This window comes from Psittacula echo (genome assembly GCF_963264785.1).
Source record: "Psittacula echo genome assembly, chromosome: 14".
NCBI lineage: Eukaryota > Metazoa > Chordata > Aves > Psittaciformes > Psittacidae > Psittacula > Psittacula echo.
The window spans coordinates 2,308,000-2,326,320 of NC_137750.1; the positions used below are offsets into that span (position 1 = coordinate 2,308,000).

General features: G+C 46.1%; 1 protein-coding gene across 2 annotated transcripts in view; it reads right to left on the minus strand.

Annotated features, from left to right (window-relative positions):
- MMD (monocyte to macrophage differentiation associated) overlaps nucleotides 1-18,321 on the minus strand; it is a gene marked incomplete at both ends in the record, with an annotated part of 39,700 nt that overhangs the window by 14,079 nt on the left and 7,300 nt on the right. Inside the window, one exon of one of the 2 annotated variants that reach the window (XM_080629098.1) lies at nucleotides 961-989. The exons of the other annotated variant lie outside the window; for it this stretch is intronic. Coding sequence (XP_080485224.1) covers nucleotides 961-989 — 29 coding nt within the window. Of the gene's footprint in view, nucleotides 1-960; nucleotides 990-18,321 lie in introns of those variants that run through there. 2 annotated transcript variants of the gene reach the window in all.

The following is an 18,321-nucleotide window of genomic DNA, read 5'->3' on the forward strand; positions in this document are numbered from 1 at the left end:
ACATAGATTAAGTCATCGAAAAAAAGTGTCTGCATCCCGCTGACCTCCCCAAAGACTCTTCAGCCTTCTGATAAGTATGAAAGGCAAAATGTCAAGTGAAGAGTCTGGAGCAAACACAAGTCACACAAGGTGCTGCAGCACATCTGAGCTCAGGGCCAAGGTATCAGCCAGCACGGTAACCTAGGTGTGGGCTAGTACCAGGTCTGACCATATTCACATCCTTCTCTCTTTCAATTTTATTTCCTTTTTAATACTTAGGCTTTGGTTTCTTGAGCAAGTTGGTGAAAGGAGAGCAGGGCAGCCCCACAGCAGCATGCCTGGTCTTCTCTGGGAGCCAGACTCAACAGCTATCGGCCTTGTACCTGGACTTTGAGCAGCTCAGTACCTAAAGCCCATATACATCGATGTTTACCCGAGAACCTGGATCCCACTGCTACCCAGCCGACCCGCCGTGAAACCAGCAGCATCTTCAACCCTCCCTGAGAGACACCTGAACGAAGAGCTCCAGCACCGTGCTGAGGGGCGCGGAGGGGCCGGGGCAACCCTGCCATGCCCAGCCCTGCCCGGGAGCCACAGGTCGGGCTCTGCGGGCGGCGCGGCGGGGCCGGGGATGTGACAGGGCCGGATGCGTGAACCTTCACCCATTTAAACTGGGTAAGAAAGACAAAATCATAAACAAAGAGAAACCGCGCAGAGCCCCCATTCACACCCCGCACACCGCGCTGGGGCGGCCCTGCTCTTCTCACCCAGCACCGGCGATGCTCCAGGGACCGGCGCCTCAGCGCGGTATCGGGAAGTGTGAACGAGACCTCGGATACCCATGGCCCAGCCCTCACACGACCCCGAGCCCCGAAGCGCCTGCCCGGCCGTGGAGGGAGCGCGGGGCGCTCCCATCGCCCAGAGCAGCGGCGCGGAGCGGGGCAGCACGGCCCCGCCGAGAAGGGAAGGGGGGGACCTCACCTCCTGAACCTCTCCTGGAGCCGCCGCATGGGTCCGGGCCGCCCGCCCCGGCTGGGCGGCGGGCAGGGGGTCGGGACGGGAGGCTGCGGGCGGCTCCTGAGGCGGCGAGGGCCGGAGTCCGGGCCCTCATTGGCGTGCGAGCCCCCGCGGCGAGCAGCGACGGCCGGCGCCGTCCGTCGTGAGGTGCGGGAGCCCGGCGGGCGGCTGCGGGCGGCCGCTTTAACCGGCCTCCCGGCTCCTCTCAGCCCGCCCGGCCCGCGCTTCCCTCCGCCCCTGCCCGCCTACAGCGGCTGGGCCCGCCCCCGCCGCACCGCGGCAATGGCGGGAGGGCGAGGGGGGAAAGGAGGCGGCCCGGAGTGGGGTCGCCCTGAGCCGCTGTCCAGGGTCGGCCTGGAAGACGACAACAGCAGCACCACCATCAGCGTCGGGGGCTCCGAGCTTCCCGAGCGCCGCGGCTGCAGCTCATCCCCGCAGCCCTGGGAGCGGCGGCCGCGATTTAGCGGCAGAGATTGACAGGAGGTGGTGGCCGGATTGCCATTGTCTCAAAGCATTCACCCACACAGGCACATAGATGAGGATTTAGCGATTTAAACATGCCTAATCTTTAAAGTCTGGAAGCTGAAAGAGCCCTTTCTCTGGGAGTACAGCATCGGCTGAGCGAGGCCCTGGCCCGGGGTGCCCTTACCCCCCAGCCTGCCTCTGGCAAAGCTGAGGCTCTGCTGTCATGTAAAGCTGCATGTGGAATAATTTACTTGTCTCTAAATCAAGATTACAGTGGCTAGACAGCTTGTGATAACCTGGTTAGCTCTCCTCCTTGTTCCCCCAGCTGTAAACCATAATCTTATCTACTCAAACCAAACTTTTCCAAGCAAGGATTACTTTACTAAGCGAAAAGGCCATGTCAAGCGTGTTTCTGAAAGACTAAAGCTGTGTTTCCTCGATTGGTATAAATCAGAACATGAATTACAAGAATATTAAGTTCTATTCAAAGGTCTGTTTTCTAACCTAAGATCTTGTTTACAATGAGATTTCGAACAGTTCTAGCCCTCAATAGAAGTGATTAGCAGAGGCACACCAAAGCCAACCACTGGTTTAGACAAATAAACTATACTCATGATCAACATCTTTTATGGTAGGACTGAGACAGACAGATAGGATCTGCTGACTGCTGCTGCCATGGTTTGTAAGTCATCTCACAGACAAACTGTCACCTCAGGCAGCAGAAGGAAGTGTGAGCATTATGACTTGGCCAGCCGTCAGTCCAAATCTGGCTTTATTCACTCCCTTTACTAATCCTTTCTCCATCCCAGGAGTGAGGAATCGATTAGGTGGTAAAAGCATTGTAAACTGTCCCTCAATTTCTCTAGTTTCAGGATAGAATAAGCTCTTCTGGTCCAAATTGCAGATTTTGGTCTCCAGCAAGGATGGCTGGGGCTGGGCCAGAGGACCCCTGCAGACAGGAGGTTGCTCAACTTCTGTTAAAGGAGAGGTAGAGCTTGTTGCTGGAAAGGAGAGCTCCTGAAATGCAGAGCCAAGCTAGTTCCTGAGAAATACTTCCATTAATCTTAGTGAGGTATCACTGTTAATAAGTTAGTTCAATCTGTCACCTGATTTAACAGCATCACTGCTCATGAAGTTTCATATTGCTTATGTTATCTGTTAATCCAAAAGGAACAAAGTTTGAGGACACCACTGATGAACCCAGCCATGCGCGCATGGCTGCATTTGAACATCTGAAGCTTCAGCAGGATCCCAATACAGGGCTTTGAGGTGGAAGTTGTGGCGGCGCAGCTACCTTCCTGCTCAATACCACACATGGACCCTTGCACTGCTCTGTGACTGCCCCAGTCATCTGCTCTTTGAGGCTTTAAAATTCCGGAATGGGTGACGCTGTGGACACCATGGCTGCAAGGCTGCCTTCTGTGGGCTTCTGGTGAAAAGCTGGACTGACTTATAAAATGGATCTGCTGAGACCTTCAAAGGTGTGCACAGAGGCATTGCATTTTGTCTCCTCTCACTCCCTCTGCTCTTCTTTGACTCTTCTGTCTCTCTCCAAGCCACTTTCATGTTCCTTTCCTTCCCTGCTGGCTTTGCCATTTGAGCTGGACTCTACCAGCAAGTGTTTCACAGAGAGCTTTTCTCCTCACAGTCTTCAAAGCCTGTTTTCCCACCTTTGTTCTGTGGTCACAGAATGGTGAGATCTTTAAAACAACAAATGCTGTAGCTTCCTGTTGCTGGAGCATCAAAGATTTACAGATTCCAGATACAGTTAAAAAAAATAGTACTGTTCTCAACTTGTTCATTTTGAGTGAAAACAAGAACATTCAAGTCATGAAGTTTAACCAAATGGAACCAGGTTAAGACGACCATCAACCATCACGACAGCAGTGACAAGACTGGAACATTTTGACCTGAATGTCTATGTCTCTTAAGCAGACCACTAAATTACTCAGCATAGATATTGTTAAAGCCATCCTGACCAATAACATGTTTGTAGTACCACTGACTCTTGTTGAACTCACCTCTGTAATTGCTTTTTATGATGTAATGAATCAGAATGTCTTTAAAAACAATCACAGCAAAAGAGCCCCCTTATTATGGGCCAAGTAACTATCAAACTTAATGCCAGTGCTTAATGCCAGTTTTTAGGATTTAAGCATACAAAATTAAGGAAGCAAAAACCTATTAGTTTGAGTACTGTTATTTACAAAGTAAGAAAGAATAAAAAGCCTTCAAATACCCAATGTCCATCTGATTTAAAAATGTTCTTAAGACTGGAACTATGTCATAGTGAGCTCAGCCAGAAATGTATTCTGATAAATGAGTCAGGGTTATGAGAAGATGGAAGAACTTTCCTTACTGAATGCATCCCTGCTGTGGGGCACTATCACATAGCGCATTTGGAAGAAGAAGCAATGTATTGAAAATGAACAGCCAAGAATAATTCATTAATAAGAAATTTAACCTATTATTTTTTCATTGGGCAAAAAGAATTTAGTTCTGATCAGGCCTGTGAGGTATTTGTAAAATGGATTGTCCAAAATGAACTAGGCAATCCCAGTCTGATACCTAACAGACCCCCTCTGACACCTAATAGAAGGTATTTGCATAGCAAATCTGTTAGTAATTGCAGTTCCTGACAGTCTCAGCAGTGAAGTCAATAAGTACATGAGCTATGTGGTTTACCCTTATTATTTCTAGGTCAAATTTTCCCATGCTGAATCTCCTGCTGGTCCCTCACAGGCACTATCTGCTTGTCTAGGGATGGAGGAGTTTGTTCTCCTGGACTATTTATAAGCATTAAGTTGACACATACAGAGATATACATAATTCCTGAATCGGACATCAAATGCTTTTATAGGATTATGCAAATACGGACACAAAAGTGGGGTCTGTTGTTTTCCTGCACTATAAAATTGTCTTGGGTTGCACAAATCTGTCAAACAAATAGGCGAGACTTGTTGAAAGCGTCCTTTTCCCCACCCAAGAGGATAATGAGATGTCAGTGGTGAATGAAATTTGATCAGGAGGTTATATGAATAAAACTAAACATCTCACACAAAAGCTGGGGTTCTTCTGGCCATGTGGCACAGGCAAGTTCTTACAATAAGCCTGCACAATATCCAGTCTCTTGATTTGTTAAACAGATAACAGAGAAACAAACATTTCTAAGCAGCTTTACGGTTGCCAAAACAGATGTATTGGTGACGAGATATTGCTAATGTTCCCAGGTACTTACTTTTTGGAGGTGCCAGTGGTGAGAGGCTGACTTTGGAGGGAGCAGAACAGCGTGTTATGGCTCGAGAAGCTCTTAGCCAATTTAATGCAGCAGGGAGGCAAGCTAAGCAGCATGGGCACTAATGAGGCATGGGAAACAAGTTTGACAGGTGAAACTCCTCTCCACTCCCAGTCTACATGGGAGAATAAATCAAGCATTTGTGGTGAATGAGGGTGGAGAAAAATACCTTTCTGTTTTCTTTTGACTTCAAAACAAACAGAGAATGAGGACCTAGTCTTTTAGGGATATATGTGATAATGCAAGAAGGTTAGATTTTGAAGCTTTAGAGGTAAAGCTCCTTCCCCTCCTTAGATTTAGAGAACAAATTCAGAAGTAAGTGGTTTGTAATTGAGTGCCTGCTTCAGATGTGTGCATGGTTATTGTAGAAATATTTTCTAAACCAGACCTTGGCTGTTAGAACAGAACTTACTGGTGCAATTTTTGAAGGAAATTCTATTTCTTCTTCAGGTTTCTAATATGAAAATCAGTTTTTCAATAACGTGGACTGTAAGACCAGGGCAGCAATAGGTCTTAGGCAAGCCCAAGATAAAGCAGTGTGCTCCACTTCAGGCACAAGCTCATGCTTAAGTATGAGCAGTGGGATGCTCACTGGGGGAAATGCTTGAGGTTGTGCTCCCTCTGCATGCAGAGATGTGTCCTCAAACACATCTCTGCAGGTCAGATCAAGTGGGCAAACCAACACAGAGCCCTTCAGAGAAACGCTTGGGCTTTCTTGCTGTGTCTGAGGACACACAGCAGCAGAGCTGTCCTGCTAAAAGTTACGCTCTGGGCCTTAACCAGGACAAGGGTCCTGCAGACAGCTGGATGTAGCTCACATTTTTCCTTTCTTGTTTCAAACTGACCCAGATTCAGCTTTATCAACAGTCTTTTTTGAGCGCAGTGTGAAGGAGAAGCATCTCTTGCTGAAATGCATGTCAATGGGCTTGTGAAACAAGCACCTCTCCCTCCCTCAGCCTTCCCCAATCTAATTAATAAGGTCATCCCACAGAAGGCAGGCTTATAAATAGCTTTCCAAACACTAATGGAATTAGTTCTGGCCTGGGCAACTTTTCCAGGGTGACACAAGTATCTAAGAAGGGCTGGCTCCTTGGCATATACAGCTGCTTGCAGTAGAAATGTTGAAACATAAACATGTACCTGATGTCACAGTGCTCTTGCTGCCAGCATTAAACCTGAAACTGGATTACAGCATTACCTAACAGAATAGAGAAGATTGACAGCAAGTAAAACAAGGGATTCTAGAGGGATGTGCCTTGTATTAGATTACAGTAGAAAATTAGATTACTAGAAAATGAAATGTCAAATTCTACTTAAAGTTTCTCTTTTGCCAGTAATTCTGATAAAAGTGTACTTTTCATGGCCTCAAACCTAGAAGATGGAGAAATATCATTTCACAGCCACTTGGCCTATGTATCAAATAATAGTCCTACCATGTATTGCATTTCTGGTAGGAAACACAATTACACAGATTTGAAAATCCATATTGAGAAAACCAAAGATTAAATTTGATACTAATTTATCTTTCAAATAAAAGAAAATATGAAAAGGTCTCTATTTTTTGAAAGTTGCTAAGATCCCATGGCATACTTGATCCTAAAAGCACATTTGTACTATATCAGTGTCGTGGTTCAAGCCAGTCGGCAAGTCAGCCAAGGAGTTTCTACTCCCCCCCCCCCCCCCAAGGGATGGGGAGGAGAATCGAAAGAACGTAACTCCCACGGGTTGAGATAAGAACAGTTTAGTAACAAAGGTATAACACAAATCACTACTGCTACCACCAATAATAATAATGATAAGGGAAATAACAAGGGAAGGGAATACGATACCACTCGCCGAAAACGAGTCCGACCGAGCAGAGCTTGCCCTTCCAGGTAACTCTCAGTTACATCCTGGGCATAATGTGCTGTGGTATGGAATACCTCTTTGGTTAGTTTGGGTCAGGTGTCCTGTCCCTGCTTCCTCCCAGCTTCCCCTCCTCCCTGGCAGAGCATGAGACTCACAAAGTCCTTGGTCAGACCAAACATCGGTGTTATCAGCTCTGTTCCCAGGCCGAAAGTCAAAAACACAGCGCTGCACCAGCTACTAAGGAGGAGAAAAAATGACTGCTGCTACTGAACCCAGGACAATCAGTTGTTAAGACTGTTTCAAAAACACTGGTATTTTTTCCTTGCTTAACAGAGTTGAGTTTATGTGGATTCATGATGCACCTCAAACATCTTTCTATAAGTAACGGTTTTCAGTACGATAACAGTGATTTATTTGTTACAAAGAGAACTTTCTGTTGGAGTGAAAAATCAAATTCCTTCCTGTTGAATGTTACGCATTAAACCTCCTGCTTAGATGAAGCTGATGCAAGGGCAGGAGGTGCTTTGTGTAACTGAGAAAAGATCACATCTTTAGAGGAGAAGGAGGACGAGCAGCACTTGTCAGTCTCTGTACTGGCCTTGGACCAGCTGCACAAATTCTGAGTCATCAGATGAATCAAGTCTGTTAGTGACTGCAGATGACTTTTACTTCAAAAAACATGGAATATTCTGCTTTCAGACATCGATTCTGTGGTATTTCCTTTGGGAAGCTTTAGTCATAAAGGTGCCACAATTCAAGGCTTTTTTAGTAACAAATGTCAGGTGTTTATAGCTTTTAGTAATTGCACCATAAAAAAATACGATGAAGGATTTTAACCTGCTGGTGATGGTTGCATGGCCCATAGCCCTCAGAACATCTATCAGTTCCTTCAAATGAAATTGGTATGTAACTTAAGCTAACAGGCAAAAATGTTCACACTTATACCCAAGCCACAATAAACCATTTCCGTGTTTACATTCTGTCCACAGGTAAAGCTGATCATCTTTAATCATTGCTTTAGACACTGACATGCAAAAACATTTCACCCTTCTCTTTTCTTCCCACCACTGGGGTTTCACTCAGTGAACGTGTCTGCCATCCATAATCACTCTTAATACCTCATTTTCGACATCACAATCAATGAAGTGAAATAAGCTGTTACTTAATGGGCTGACATAAAATCCATTTAATTTAACAGAAAGACTCTCATTGTTTCGTATCAGCTCTAGGTCAAGCCTAAAGTGAATGGAGGGGGTGGAATTTAGCCCATCATTTGTCATCTGAGAGGAAATGATTTCCACGTCCCATTTGGACTGCTTAGAGATTTTAAACATATTTAGCAAAAGAAAACAAATTGATTTCTTGTCAGTGGTTAAAGGGTTGCAATTTTACTCTGGATTATTTTGAGATTTTAAAGGTAAGTTTGCTTGAATTGTATTTTGATGACTGTATTTTAGCTTAAACCAGCAGCTCGTTTTCTCAATAGTTTGGAAAATAAATATAGGAGATAAAGATGAAGATGAATGAAGTCAGCTCAGCTGAAGAGGTGCATGTGAGGGTCAGGCTGGTGTGGGAGCTCGGCCTCACTGGCAGGGCTGGGTGGAGCCCAAGACGAGGCAGCCTGTGAACTCACTTTGTCCTTCCTGCCAGCACCGCATGGACTTCCTCACAGAGCACCTCGGTGACACCTTGTTAGCTTTCTGGGGTTTAGGTCTGGAAAGGGAGAAAACTACTCCAATGCACAGCATTCCCTCAGGTCTGCAAGGTTTTGTAAATGGACTTAATAAAATATGAATCCACTTTCTCTATTGCTGGCAAATGTTTACCAACTCAACTCAAAAGCAAAATGAATATGTTCTTCACTAGAGCCCAGCAAACACTAGACACACTGTTCCTACCATATCTCCCAATCTAAATAATGCTTGTTAGCCTTGGAAACGGGGAGCAGAGGGGCTGGCAAGGACAAGAAAAGCTGGAGATCGTCTGACTTGCAATTCCCCTGATAGGTTGAGACACTTCGTTTTCCTCAGTGTTTCTGCAGAAATAACTTATGGTATTCAAGGACAAAAACCCAAACGCTTTTTCTCTTGGCTGTGGTCTGTTACACAGAGTAAAGGAGTTCTGTTTCACAACATTCCTTTGGACAGCGGGAAGTTCTTGGTATGTACCATTTAATTACTGGTGGACAGCCCAAGTTGCTGAGAGGTTAGAGGACATGCAAGAGACAGAGGCATCAAGAGGTTTGATTCCAGTGCAAATTTGTCTACTCAGCTCACACACAGTGATTGCAAAACAGATGTAACTGCTGCTGGCAACCTTTGTGAGGCCTTGCTTCCATTATCCTGCCAATTTTCACTCTTGAGACAGAAAAAGTGAAGACAGAGATATATTATGTTACCTTTGGTGGAAGAGAGAAGTTTTCAGACAGACACTGACCTGACTATTCTTTCTGTTGCGGTGGATGAAAGTCTGGAGTGTTCCGGTGGTGTAACTGAATGGTTGGACCTGCAGCGGTGAGACTGACCCATTGCATAGCTGTGGGAATGCCTACAGGGAAAAAACCCTACAGTTGGGAGGTTCTTCGGAGCCAGTTGAAGAGTGAATGGGTAAACAAGCATCCAGAGGGGCACAGGAGTCCCTCAAGCTGTTTCTCTGAGACTGGACCCTCAAACAGCAAATTCCTGCCCCCTTGATGCTTGTGGCACAATAGCAGTATATACAAGGCCAAAGATAAGTTGGTTCAACAAAGTCAAGAAATAACAGACAGTGCCCTTGGTGAATGCTGCAACAGAGATGTGTGTACAGAGCATGGCTCTTTAGAAACTGCTCCTTCCCCAGGGCTGTCACTTCTGGGCTGCTCCTGGTTATCCAAAGAGAGGAGCAGGAATCCTCACTGGGGCTGACCTTGTTCTGCCGCACTGGACGTTACAACCCTCTTATCTGTAGCTTGTGGAGGCAAAATTGCAAGGCCACATTTTTGGGAATGGAACGCAGGGCCTTGGAGGAAGGCCACGCTTTCAAAATCGGTTTCCTCAGTAGCTTCCCCAGTGGCCGGGATGTGGTGCTGGCACCTGATCAAAGCCTGGGAATTCCTGCACTGTGCTTGGCCCATTCCTCCTGGCTGAGGTCACACCACTCTCCTCCTGTTTGGTTTTGGCAGGATCAGTTTTATAAATTACAGGGTGAGATACAGCCCTGGTGTGAGAGCGAGGATGGGGAAGGTGTGTGCTGCTCACCCAGGGTGACACACAGCCAGCCACCACGGTCGCATCTGCCTGTGCCCTCAGCTGGCCCCTCACTGCTGTTACCAACTGCACATGACTCATTTCAACCAGTCTCACATCTGACATAAATCGGAATGTTGGGGCTTGAATTGCTACCAATTAGTTGCAAATTTTACTGGAGTTTTGTCCTAGTATTTTACTTATATATTAGCTTTTAAACAAAAAGAAGCCCAAAGCCGTCAGTTCGTCTGGCACAGTGAAAATGACAGATGTTTTCATCTGAACTTTCTAAAGGCACATTTCAGCAGAAACCCAAATTCCCCTGTTGTGGCAGCAGAGCTCTGCTGGGTACATCTGGACTAACATTAACTATTTAAAAGACCTTTAGTGCCCTTCAAGACTGAAAGGAGGGAATCTGCTTTGAGGAAAGACGCCCCTCAGCAGCAGACAGATGATGGTCTGGAGGAGCTCATCTCTCTCCTCTTGTTCTAGAGCTTTGGGGAGCAGAGGCCCAACATTTGTGCAGTTAGATTAGTCCCATCCAAACTGAGGGGTACACTATACCTCCACAGGTATACCTGCGATGTAGAAGGTTAAAATAAATGGTTGTTAAATGTCATTAGTTTTGAGATCATCTAACAGAGCTTGTTCACACTGTTATCTTCCAGCTTCCCTGCAGGCACAGCAGAGCCCTGTGCTCCGCCACACAAGGGGCGGTCTAAAAATGAACATTTTTAAGCACAAAATCTCTCCACCTACAGCATAAAAGAATAGTACTGAAGTTGCAAATCAAAGACCTTAACATTAGAGAGCACCAGAATTAGCCAACTCTGGCTTAGTCTTTCTGTATATGTCTAACATGGCACAGTACACACTGCCATAACCAAACTACTTTTTCCTGTAGGAAAAATCACACACTGGATAGCCTATGTTCACTTTAGGCACAGCTCGTCAATATTAGTTTTTCTCTTTAATTTTCAGTATGCATTCTAAGGTTTAATCCAAGCTGGGAGGGAGAGGTTTTATAAACTGCAGTTGTGATAATCTGATCTGATCCTTGGTCGTTTGTAGGGCAGCCCTAATCTAACTTGAGCACTCAATCTGCATGCTAGATCTTTTCCTGTTGACTTCTTTTGTCTTTAGAAACACATTTTTCCCCTGTAGTGAGAACAGTATCTTCTGCTGCAGTGACTGCAGGAGAGAGAACTGCCTGGAGCAGCAAGTCCCACTGGGTAAATAACCACCTGCATTGGTGTACTGTTGGCTTGGATGCTTATGGCGAGATCCTGTGTTCATGGGGTGCAGGCTGATGCTTGTGATAACCAGATATAGATGGAATTGTACAAGACTGAGGATCCCAAAGTTGTCCTTTTTACAGCCACTACCCAGACCCCATGGAGGATTTCCATCATTTCCATCATTCAGCATGGCTCTGTCAAGACTCTTGCCTCTGTTCAGTGCTGTGGAGCGGGGGCTGAGCTACACGTTACACAACTTGCAAAATGAGCTGGAGGTCTATAACAGAACCAAAATTGGACCAAGTCTTTTGTAACAAGTGAGTGGGACCTTAAATGGAGATGTTGTTTGTAGGCATCTCTGCTGCTAAGGAGCAGAGAACAAATATTTGTTCACCCGCCTTCACAAATCCTGTTCACATAAACCCTCTCCCCTCCCTGTAATAAAAAGCTGCCAAAAAGGTTGGCTCTCCATTAAACTTTGCTGTGGGTGATGAATGTGCCTGCCTCTAAAAGCCATGCTGCACTCAACACCACACATGGCATGACAGGAATGAACCAGCCCTTCTACTCAGCATGAAGGGCAGATCCTCAATCAGTGTCGAGAGCTGTGACTCCAGGGCAGCCAGCACAAGCCAGGGCTGCTCTCTGCACCTTTATTCTGGCTGACTCTGCAGAACTTTACATCTCAAATCTTGCTTTTTCTCCTGAAATGTGAAAACACAAACCAAGCAGTTCAGAGTCTCTATTTTGGTCACAGTTTACCCACTGCAAGTAGGGTTTGATGGTGGAGGGATGGAGAACAGCATCAAGACGACACCAGCTCTGCCCATCATCACTTCAGTCTTAGCACCCATGAAGGACCAATCAGCCTATGTGGGACTGCATTCCAGTCATCTGCTACTGTTTTGTTTGTGAGGATGGGCTCCCAGTGGGGGTTCCCACTCTGACACCCCACAAACACTGCTCATCCGGCTGCCAAAAAAGGGCTGGGCTAGGGAGTATCTACACCAGATGGAAATGTTTTCACACTGGAGAGAGCTCCCAGCTGGAAGGAGAATGGGACAATGCCCATCCTCCCTCCAGTGTTCACACAGAGGAGGTGGTGGAGCTGGTTTTGTTGTCAAAAATGGGCACGATAGCAGGCGACAGCTTGAGCTAAGCACATGGGAATGCAGGCAGCCACCCTGCATGCCTGCCCTGGGGAGCCCTGCCAGCTCACCTCCAGCCCTGACCTCACGTAGCCCCTGTTATTCCAGCTCTACAGGCCAGCTCCGAGCAGCAGCTTTGTCCTTAGTGCAGGAGAATGGTTTGTTTTGACGGCAGGGTAATTAATGTGCCTCAGCTCCAGAGCTGTAAAATCCCTGCGGAGATGAGGTGTGTCCAGTTTTTACTGCACCACAGCCAGGTGAGCAGAACACAATATTCCTACTCAGGGATGACCATGCTTAGCCACCTGACTGCAGTAAAAACGGCAGCTGTTTTCCTCATTTTACAGTGGCAAAGCTGGTATCTATTAACCATCCCACTTGGCAAATAACATCCAGAGAGGCCACAGTCAGAAACTGTCAGCTATGGCTAACTTTTTTCATATGATTTCATAACAAACCACGTTTCTTATGTTGGGACTTCAGGCAGCATTGAAAGAGTGAGCTCTGTCTTCTGCTGCTTGCAGGTGAGGTAGTGAAACTCTTCCTTTTTGTTATTAAAAATGGGCTAAAACCATTTAAACACATTTTATATATGCACGCTTATCCCTTCATATAACAACATTCACACTTACATACAGCTGCTCCTTCCAGGTCTAACCCTGATTTCATAAACAATAATCACTATCTTTTCTTCCCTGGCTCTCCTTGTAGCTGAATTGTTCAGTCCTGTTTTGGGAATGCTCAGCACTGGTGTTGGATAAAGTCACTGAAGCAGCACCAAGGAAAGGTTTACTGACACTACTCCCATATTCAGTATGGGTTATTTTATGCTCACTGTGGCTTATTTTTTGTTCCCCTCACCATTATTTGTGCTAATAAACTCTGCAAATATAAATATAGAGCCATTTTGTATGCATTTTTCACACTGATAGAATGAAAATTGGCTTTCCTGCAGATTCTCCATTATATACTAGCTTCCACTATGTGCTGTACAGCGACACGAGAAGGAAACATTTGCCACGACAGCCCTTTGCAAACATGGTTCTCTTCCAAGCTTACTGTCTTGCTACTAAGTAAATATATATGTGAGATAGTCTGTGTATATTACTACAGAAGACTGTTATTTACACATCCAGACCTAACGTATAGCTCACAGCAAACATTTCCTAAGACACGGAGCTGCAGTGGAACTTCTACACAGCTGTGCTCACACCACCTCCAAGACCTGAAACCCAAAATACACAGTAGAGACCAAACTGCCTTCTTTCCACTGAATCTTGAGAAGGCAAAAGAAGTGCCTTGTCACCTACAGCCTTCTATCAGAAGAAACAAAACCCAGCTAAGGTCTGAATTTCCTCTAGAGGCACCCATCCCTCTCCCTTGGCTGTGGAAGCACACTGGATTTCCAATCAGGCACTCAGGTTGGTAAAAGAGAGGAGGAGTGTTCCCACAGCCATGAGACTGGGCTTGAAATCTGATTGAGCCATAACACCAATTCTGGAAGAAATCATCTCACCCGCCAAAAAAGGTAAAATAAGGAAAATTTTCAATATCAGCCAGTGGGTACAGTCACAAACCATCACTCTTAGAAGAGCAGCAGCTGCCTGGCCTGACCATGGGACTGCAGACTGGCAGCTTTCCCAGCTCTGGGCTCTGTGTTCACATCACCTGTGGTTCATCCTTGCACACGGGCACAGTTCAGAGCCCACGTGTCCAAGGAATGGACCCACAGGGAGGGAATCAAGCAGTTCCAGGATCCCTTTGTTTACCCTTGGGAAAACAAGGGTAAACCTGAAATCAGCACCTCCTGACCTCATTCTGTTCTTACTCTCATTTCCATTTAGCACATTCTCTTCCATTTTGCATGGATGACTGCATTGTCAATTTAGACCCAGCTCTTGGAAGCCTTGCAAAGATGTATATGTATATTGCAAATGAGTGTGTATTCATATATATGCATATATATACCCACTCAGAGACAGGTCACCCATGGCTTGCCACCTAGATTTGACTGCAGAAGTGATAGAAAGAGGAGCAAAGACTGATTTATACCAGCTGAGGATCTGGTCTATATGTTGCAACATACCTCATGCAAAGTAAACATGGCCTTGCATCATAAACCATAGGCTGGAGCGAAAAAACAGCTCAGCTGGAGAAGTCAAAGAATGAGGAGAGCACAAGCCTGTTCAGGTAAGAGCGCTCTGTATCCAAAAACATGTCCTGACTTATTCACACGAGGTAGTTTTGAAGATTATTTTTTTTCTCTTGCAACTCCCCAGTGCTCTGAGCTCATTAAAATGAAGACACTCTAATTTCCAGGACTGGCCAAGAGGGAAGGGTCAAGGAAGGATTTCTTTGTAATGCTGATTCTCAAACTCCAGGGAGAACAGCATGGTTTTCATTAAGCCACTGTCAAATGATAAATTACTGCACTATCAAAAGAAAGTAGGACTGTTCTTACCCTCTGTGCAAAAGCTAGAGAAAGAAAGGACCTGATGATTTATAGCTTGTGTACAAGTCTGCCTTGTGTGATGCACAGGCCATTGTACAGGACTGCCAGAAAAGAGATCTCAGGTTAACAAAAACAAGGTCTTGTTAGCAGCAGCTGGCCCCAGCTGGGTGAGGAGCAGCCAGAGCTGCTATAATGGTAGCATTACACACTCCCTTTGCACAGGAGGCTTTGTGAGGGTTATATCCATAGGACCTCAGTTCTAAAGGTGCAAAGCTACTCTGAGAATGAGATGCGTAAAGTCTTCAAAAGAAGCAATTTTTAGCGTTGCACCAAATCTCAACTGATGCCAGAAAGCCCTGGGAATGCACTAAAATCTCTGCTGAACAGGACTCAGCCTCTCAGGGAGGTCATTTGCTGTTATTTGCCACTCTGTGTTTCCATGGATTGACATCAGAGGAAGAGTATGATGAGACAAATTATTTTAGTTCAAACTGAATCTAATATTTGATTTCATTCATCTTCCACCCATCTCCACTTGAAAAGGGCCATCTGTCCACTGAAGCATCCTAACTGACTAAGAAAAAACATTGCTCAAGGCCCTCAAAAGGCAAACAAAGCACAGTGCTGTGTCTTGCAGGTGCACACCCTAATGACATGGCTTCAGGGCGTTCACAACAGTAACTGCCTTTGCCTCTCCGGAAAGCTTTCCTGGAGTCCATGGGTTGAGTCTGAGGACTAAGACACTGTCTTTTTAATTAACTGGAGCAATTAGTGGTCATGTTGTGGTACAAAGAGCAACAAAAGGAGTGTGGAAACCAACAGGCTGAGAGCTGCTCATCTTGAAACCAGAGAGGGATGGCACAAACAGGTCCAGCAGCCAAACTGTGTCTTGACACAGGCTCTGAAGCATGGCAGCTGAATGTCAGTTGTAGGTGTATTCATGCAAATTTGGACATTCTCTCCTTCACTGTACTTGCACTCATGTCACCCTTGGGTATTTCCACTGAAATCCCACTGAATTACCTCGAGTAACCTCCTGCCCACAATGGGGTAGGGAAGAGCAGAGCACAGAGGTGGCTTCGAAGCCTGTCCAGGTTCACAACCGAGCCCCAGGCAGCAGAATCTGTCCCCTGCAAATCCAAAACCTGGAGCATGGAAAGAGCAATGGTTTGTGAGGAGAAACAGGATGCACTTGATGGGTTGTGCCTGTGTCCCAGAATGTGCTTTTTGGAAAGATGATGCTTAGGACAGTAGTTGCTTGACGCAGTTGACTGTCAAATCATCTGCCCTGTCCCATTAGCTCTGGAGAAGAGAAAGGGTGGTCCAAGTCAAGGTGAAGAATGAGAATGAAGCTGGGCTGATTTCTGAATTCAAGCTACTGTAATACACAGTTAAAACAGAAACACCTGCAATCTTTATGCAATCTGTAATTATGTGCACAAAGACATATGTCTCTGCATGTGTAGGTGTATGCATGCATTGTACATTAATATGGGTGTACAACCAGAGAAGCTGATATAGTTGCTTTTCTTTCAATATTGTCTTTCATTAGGAGATAATGGATTATGATTGTTTCAATTTTTTGAATCCATGGCAAAACATTAAAGCATTTTCTGACTTCACCACATGCCCTTTGCAGGAGCCTGCTCTGTGCCAGCAGCCAGGGCTGTACCTATAAACCTATTTCTCAAGTGTGGCAGCCTTGCCCTGCTCCAGTCAGCTTGGGCACTTGCTGTCCCCAACTCAGGTTAAAGTTGTGATCAGGCAAAGCAGCCCTTTGAACTCAGAGATTATCTGGGCCCTCGTTGCCTTTTGGCAGGTTATTCTGTGAGTTTCAGATGGACATGATCTGGCTGACAGGGGTTTATCTGTTAAGACAGGAAAGCTGGTGCACTGTAGGAGCAGAGCTAATCTGATGGCGTAGCACTTAAACCAAACCAAGAGTGGTAAAACACGTCTGATCCACAAAGGTGCTTTCAAGCCCTGCTCTGGGCAGGATGTGGTGACAGGAAGCTGCACCACACTTACAGCATTGTCACACACTGCTCCAACTCAGAGCTGTGCCACTGGCCCCACACGTCCTGCTTGGCCCTTCTCAGGACGTGCATTGGTGCAATCTTGCTGAGGTCTGGGTGCTCACCCCACAGGGACTGGCTTCTGCTCGCATGCAGGTGGCTGCTGAGATCCATCTGCACGGGATGGGAAGTACCTGGAGATCAAAGGGTGCCCTCTGCATTGCGGATAGGCAAGAGCTGCTGTACACCTGCCTGGGAAGCAAGTAACAGCAAGCAGCTGGACTTGGGCCAGTCCAGGTAAGAGCAAGACTTTGCAAAGCCTAGAAACAAAGAGAGGTGCTTCACCTTGTGTGCCAAGGGCACAGCCTGGCCTTAAGCTATTTTCCTTCATCCCTTTCATCCAATAAGTATGCTTTGACTTCTGCTCTAAAACAAATGGGAATGACCTGGCTTCTCTAGTGCCTGTTACTCCAGGTTACCCTGTGCACTTCCCAGCACAGAGGACACAGAAACACCGCAGTCACAACCCACCTCCTCCCAAGCAGCTGTTAAACAAAACAGGAAACAGCAGCCCTACAGTGTGACCATGCTTTGAAGCTCTGCCTTGTGGGACAGGCTTCAGTAACCTTTGGGGGGAAGCTTCAACAACCCCACTACTGCTGGAACCTTTCTCTGCCCTCTTGCCACAAGCCCTGCTGCCCGCTCCTATTGGATCCTGCACACCAGGCCGGGTGTATGCTAACAGGCAGTGAAATCACATCACGTATTCACCTTAAGGAGATGAGGAGGGCTAAGCATTTTCTGTTTGCAGAGGGAGAAGAGCAGTGAGTCCATGTATAAAATCATTTCCCATTAACCATCCTGCGATAGTATCTTACATCCTGCTCATGGCAGTTTAACTGTCACCCCAAGCTGATGGACTTTTGAAACCCTGAGAACACAAAATCAGAAGAGCAGGGAACCCCGGGATATGCCACACTGCAAAGCTGGCAAGAGAATTAGTTGGAGGGAAAGAAAAAGGGTCCTTTGTCCTTTCGGCTCTATAGAGATAGTAACAGGAGAGCAGCATGTGTCCTCCAGGCCAAATAACCCTGCCAAGACAAGTTGCAAAACTACACAGACTTGACAATGAAGAGCCGTATCTTCTCCTTCAGTTATGGCTTAAAGCTCCTACTTGTGCAAGCAGCTCTCTAACCTCTACCACATCAAGTTGGTAGAAACCTCCATCCTCCCAGGGAACACTAAAACACCAGTAAACAGCGTCCCAAGGATGCAGTGTTAACACTTCACAATTGGTTTTTCCATGCCAGAATGAGTTAAGGTAGAAGCCTCTGTCCTGGCTTCAAATTTCCTGGCTTTCCCCTGTCTGCGTCACGATATAATTCTTTCCAGCCATCCTTTTCCTCAGATGTTCAGAGTTAGCACTGGGATTCCTGCCAGGTCTCCTTCCCAAAACAAACACAGAGCCTCCCGATGCCAAAGATTTGCCTTCTATTCAATACCCCAGGGACAAAACACTTGGCTTCACAAGCGCTGCCCCGATTTTCAATTCTGCAGATGTATATAAATGAAAATGCAGCTTTACAGAGCCTTCTCTGCACTAGAACAGACTTAATGGCATGCCCTTACAAGCTGTCTCT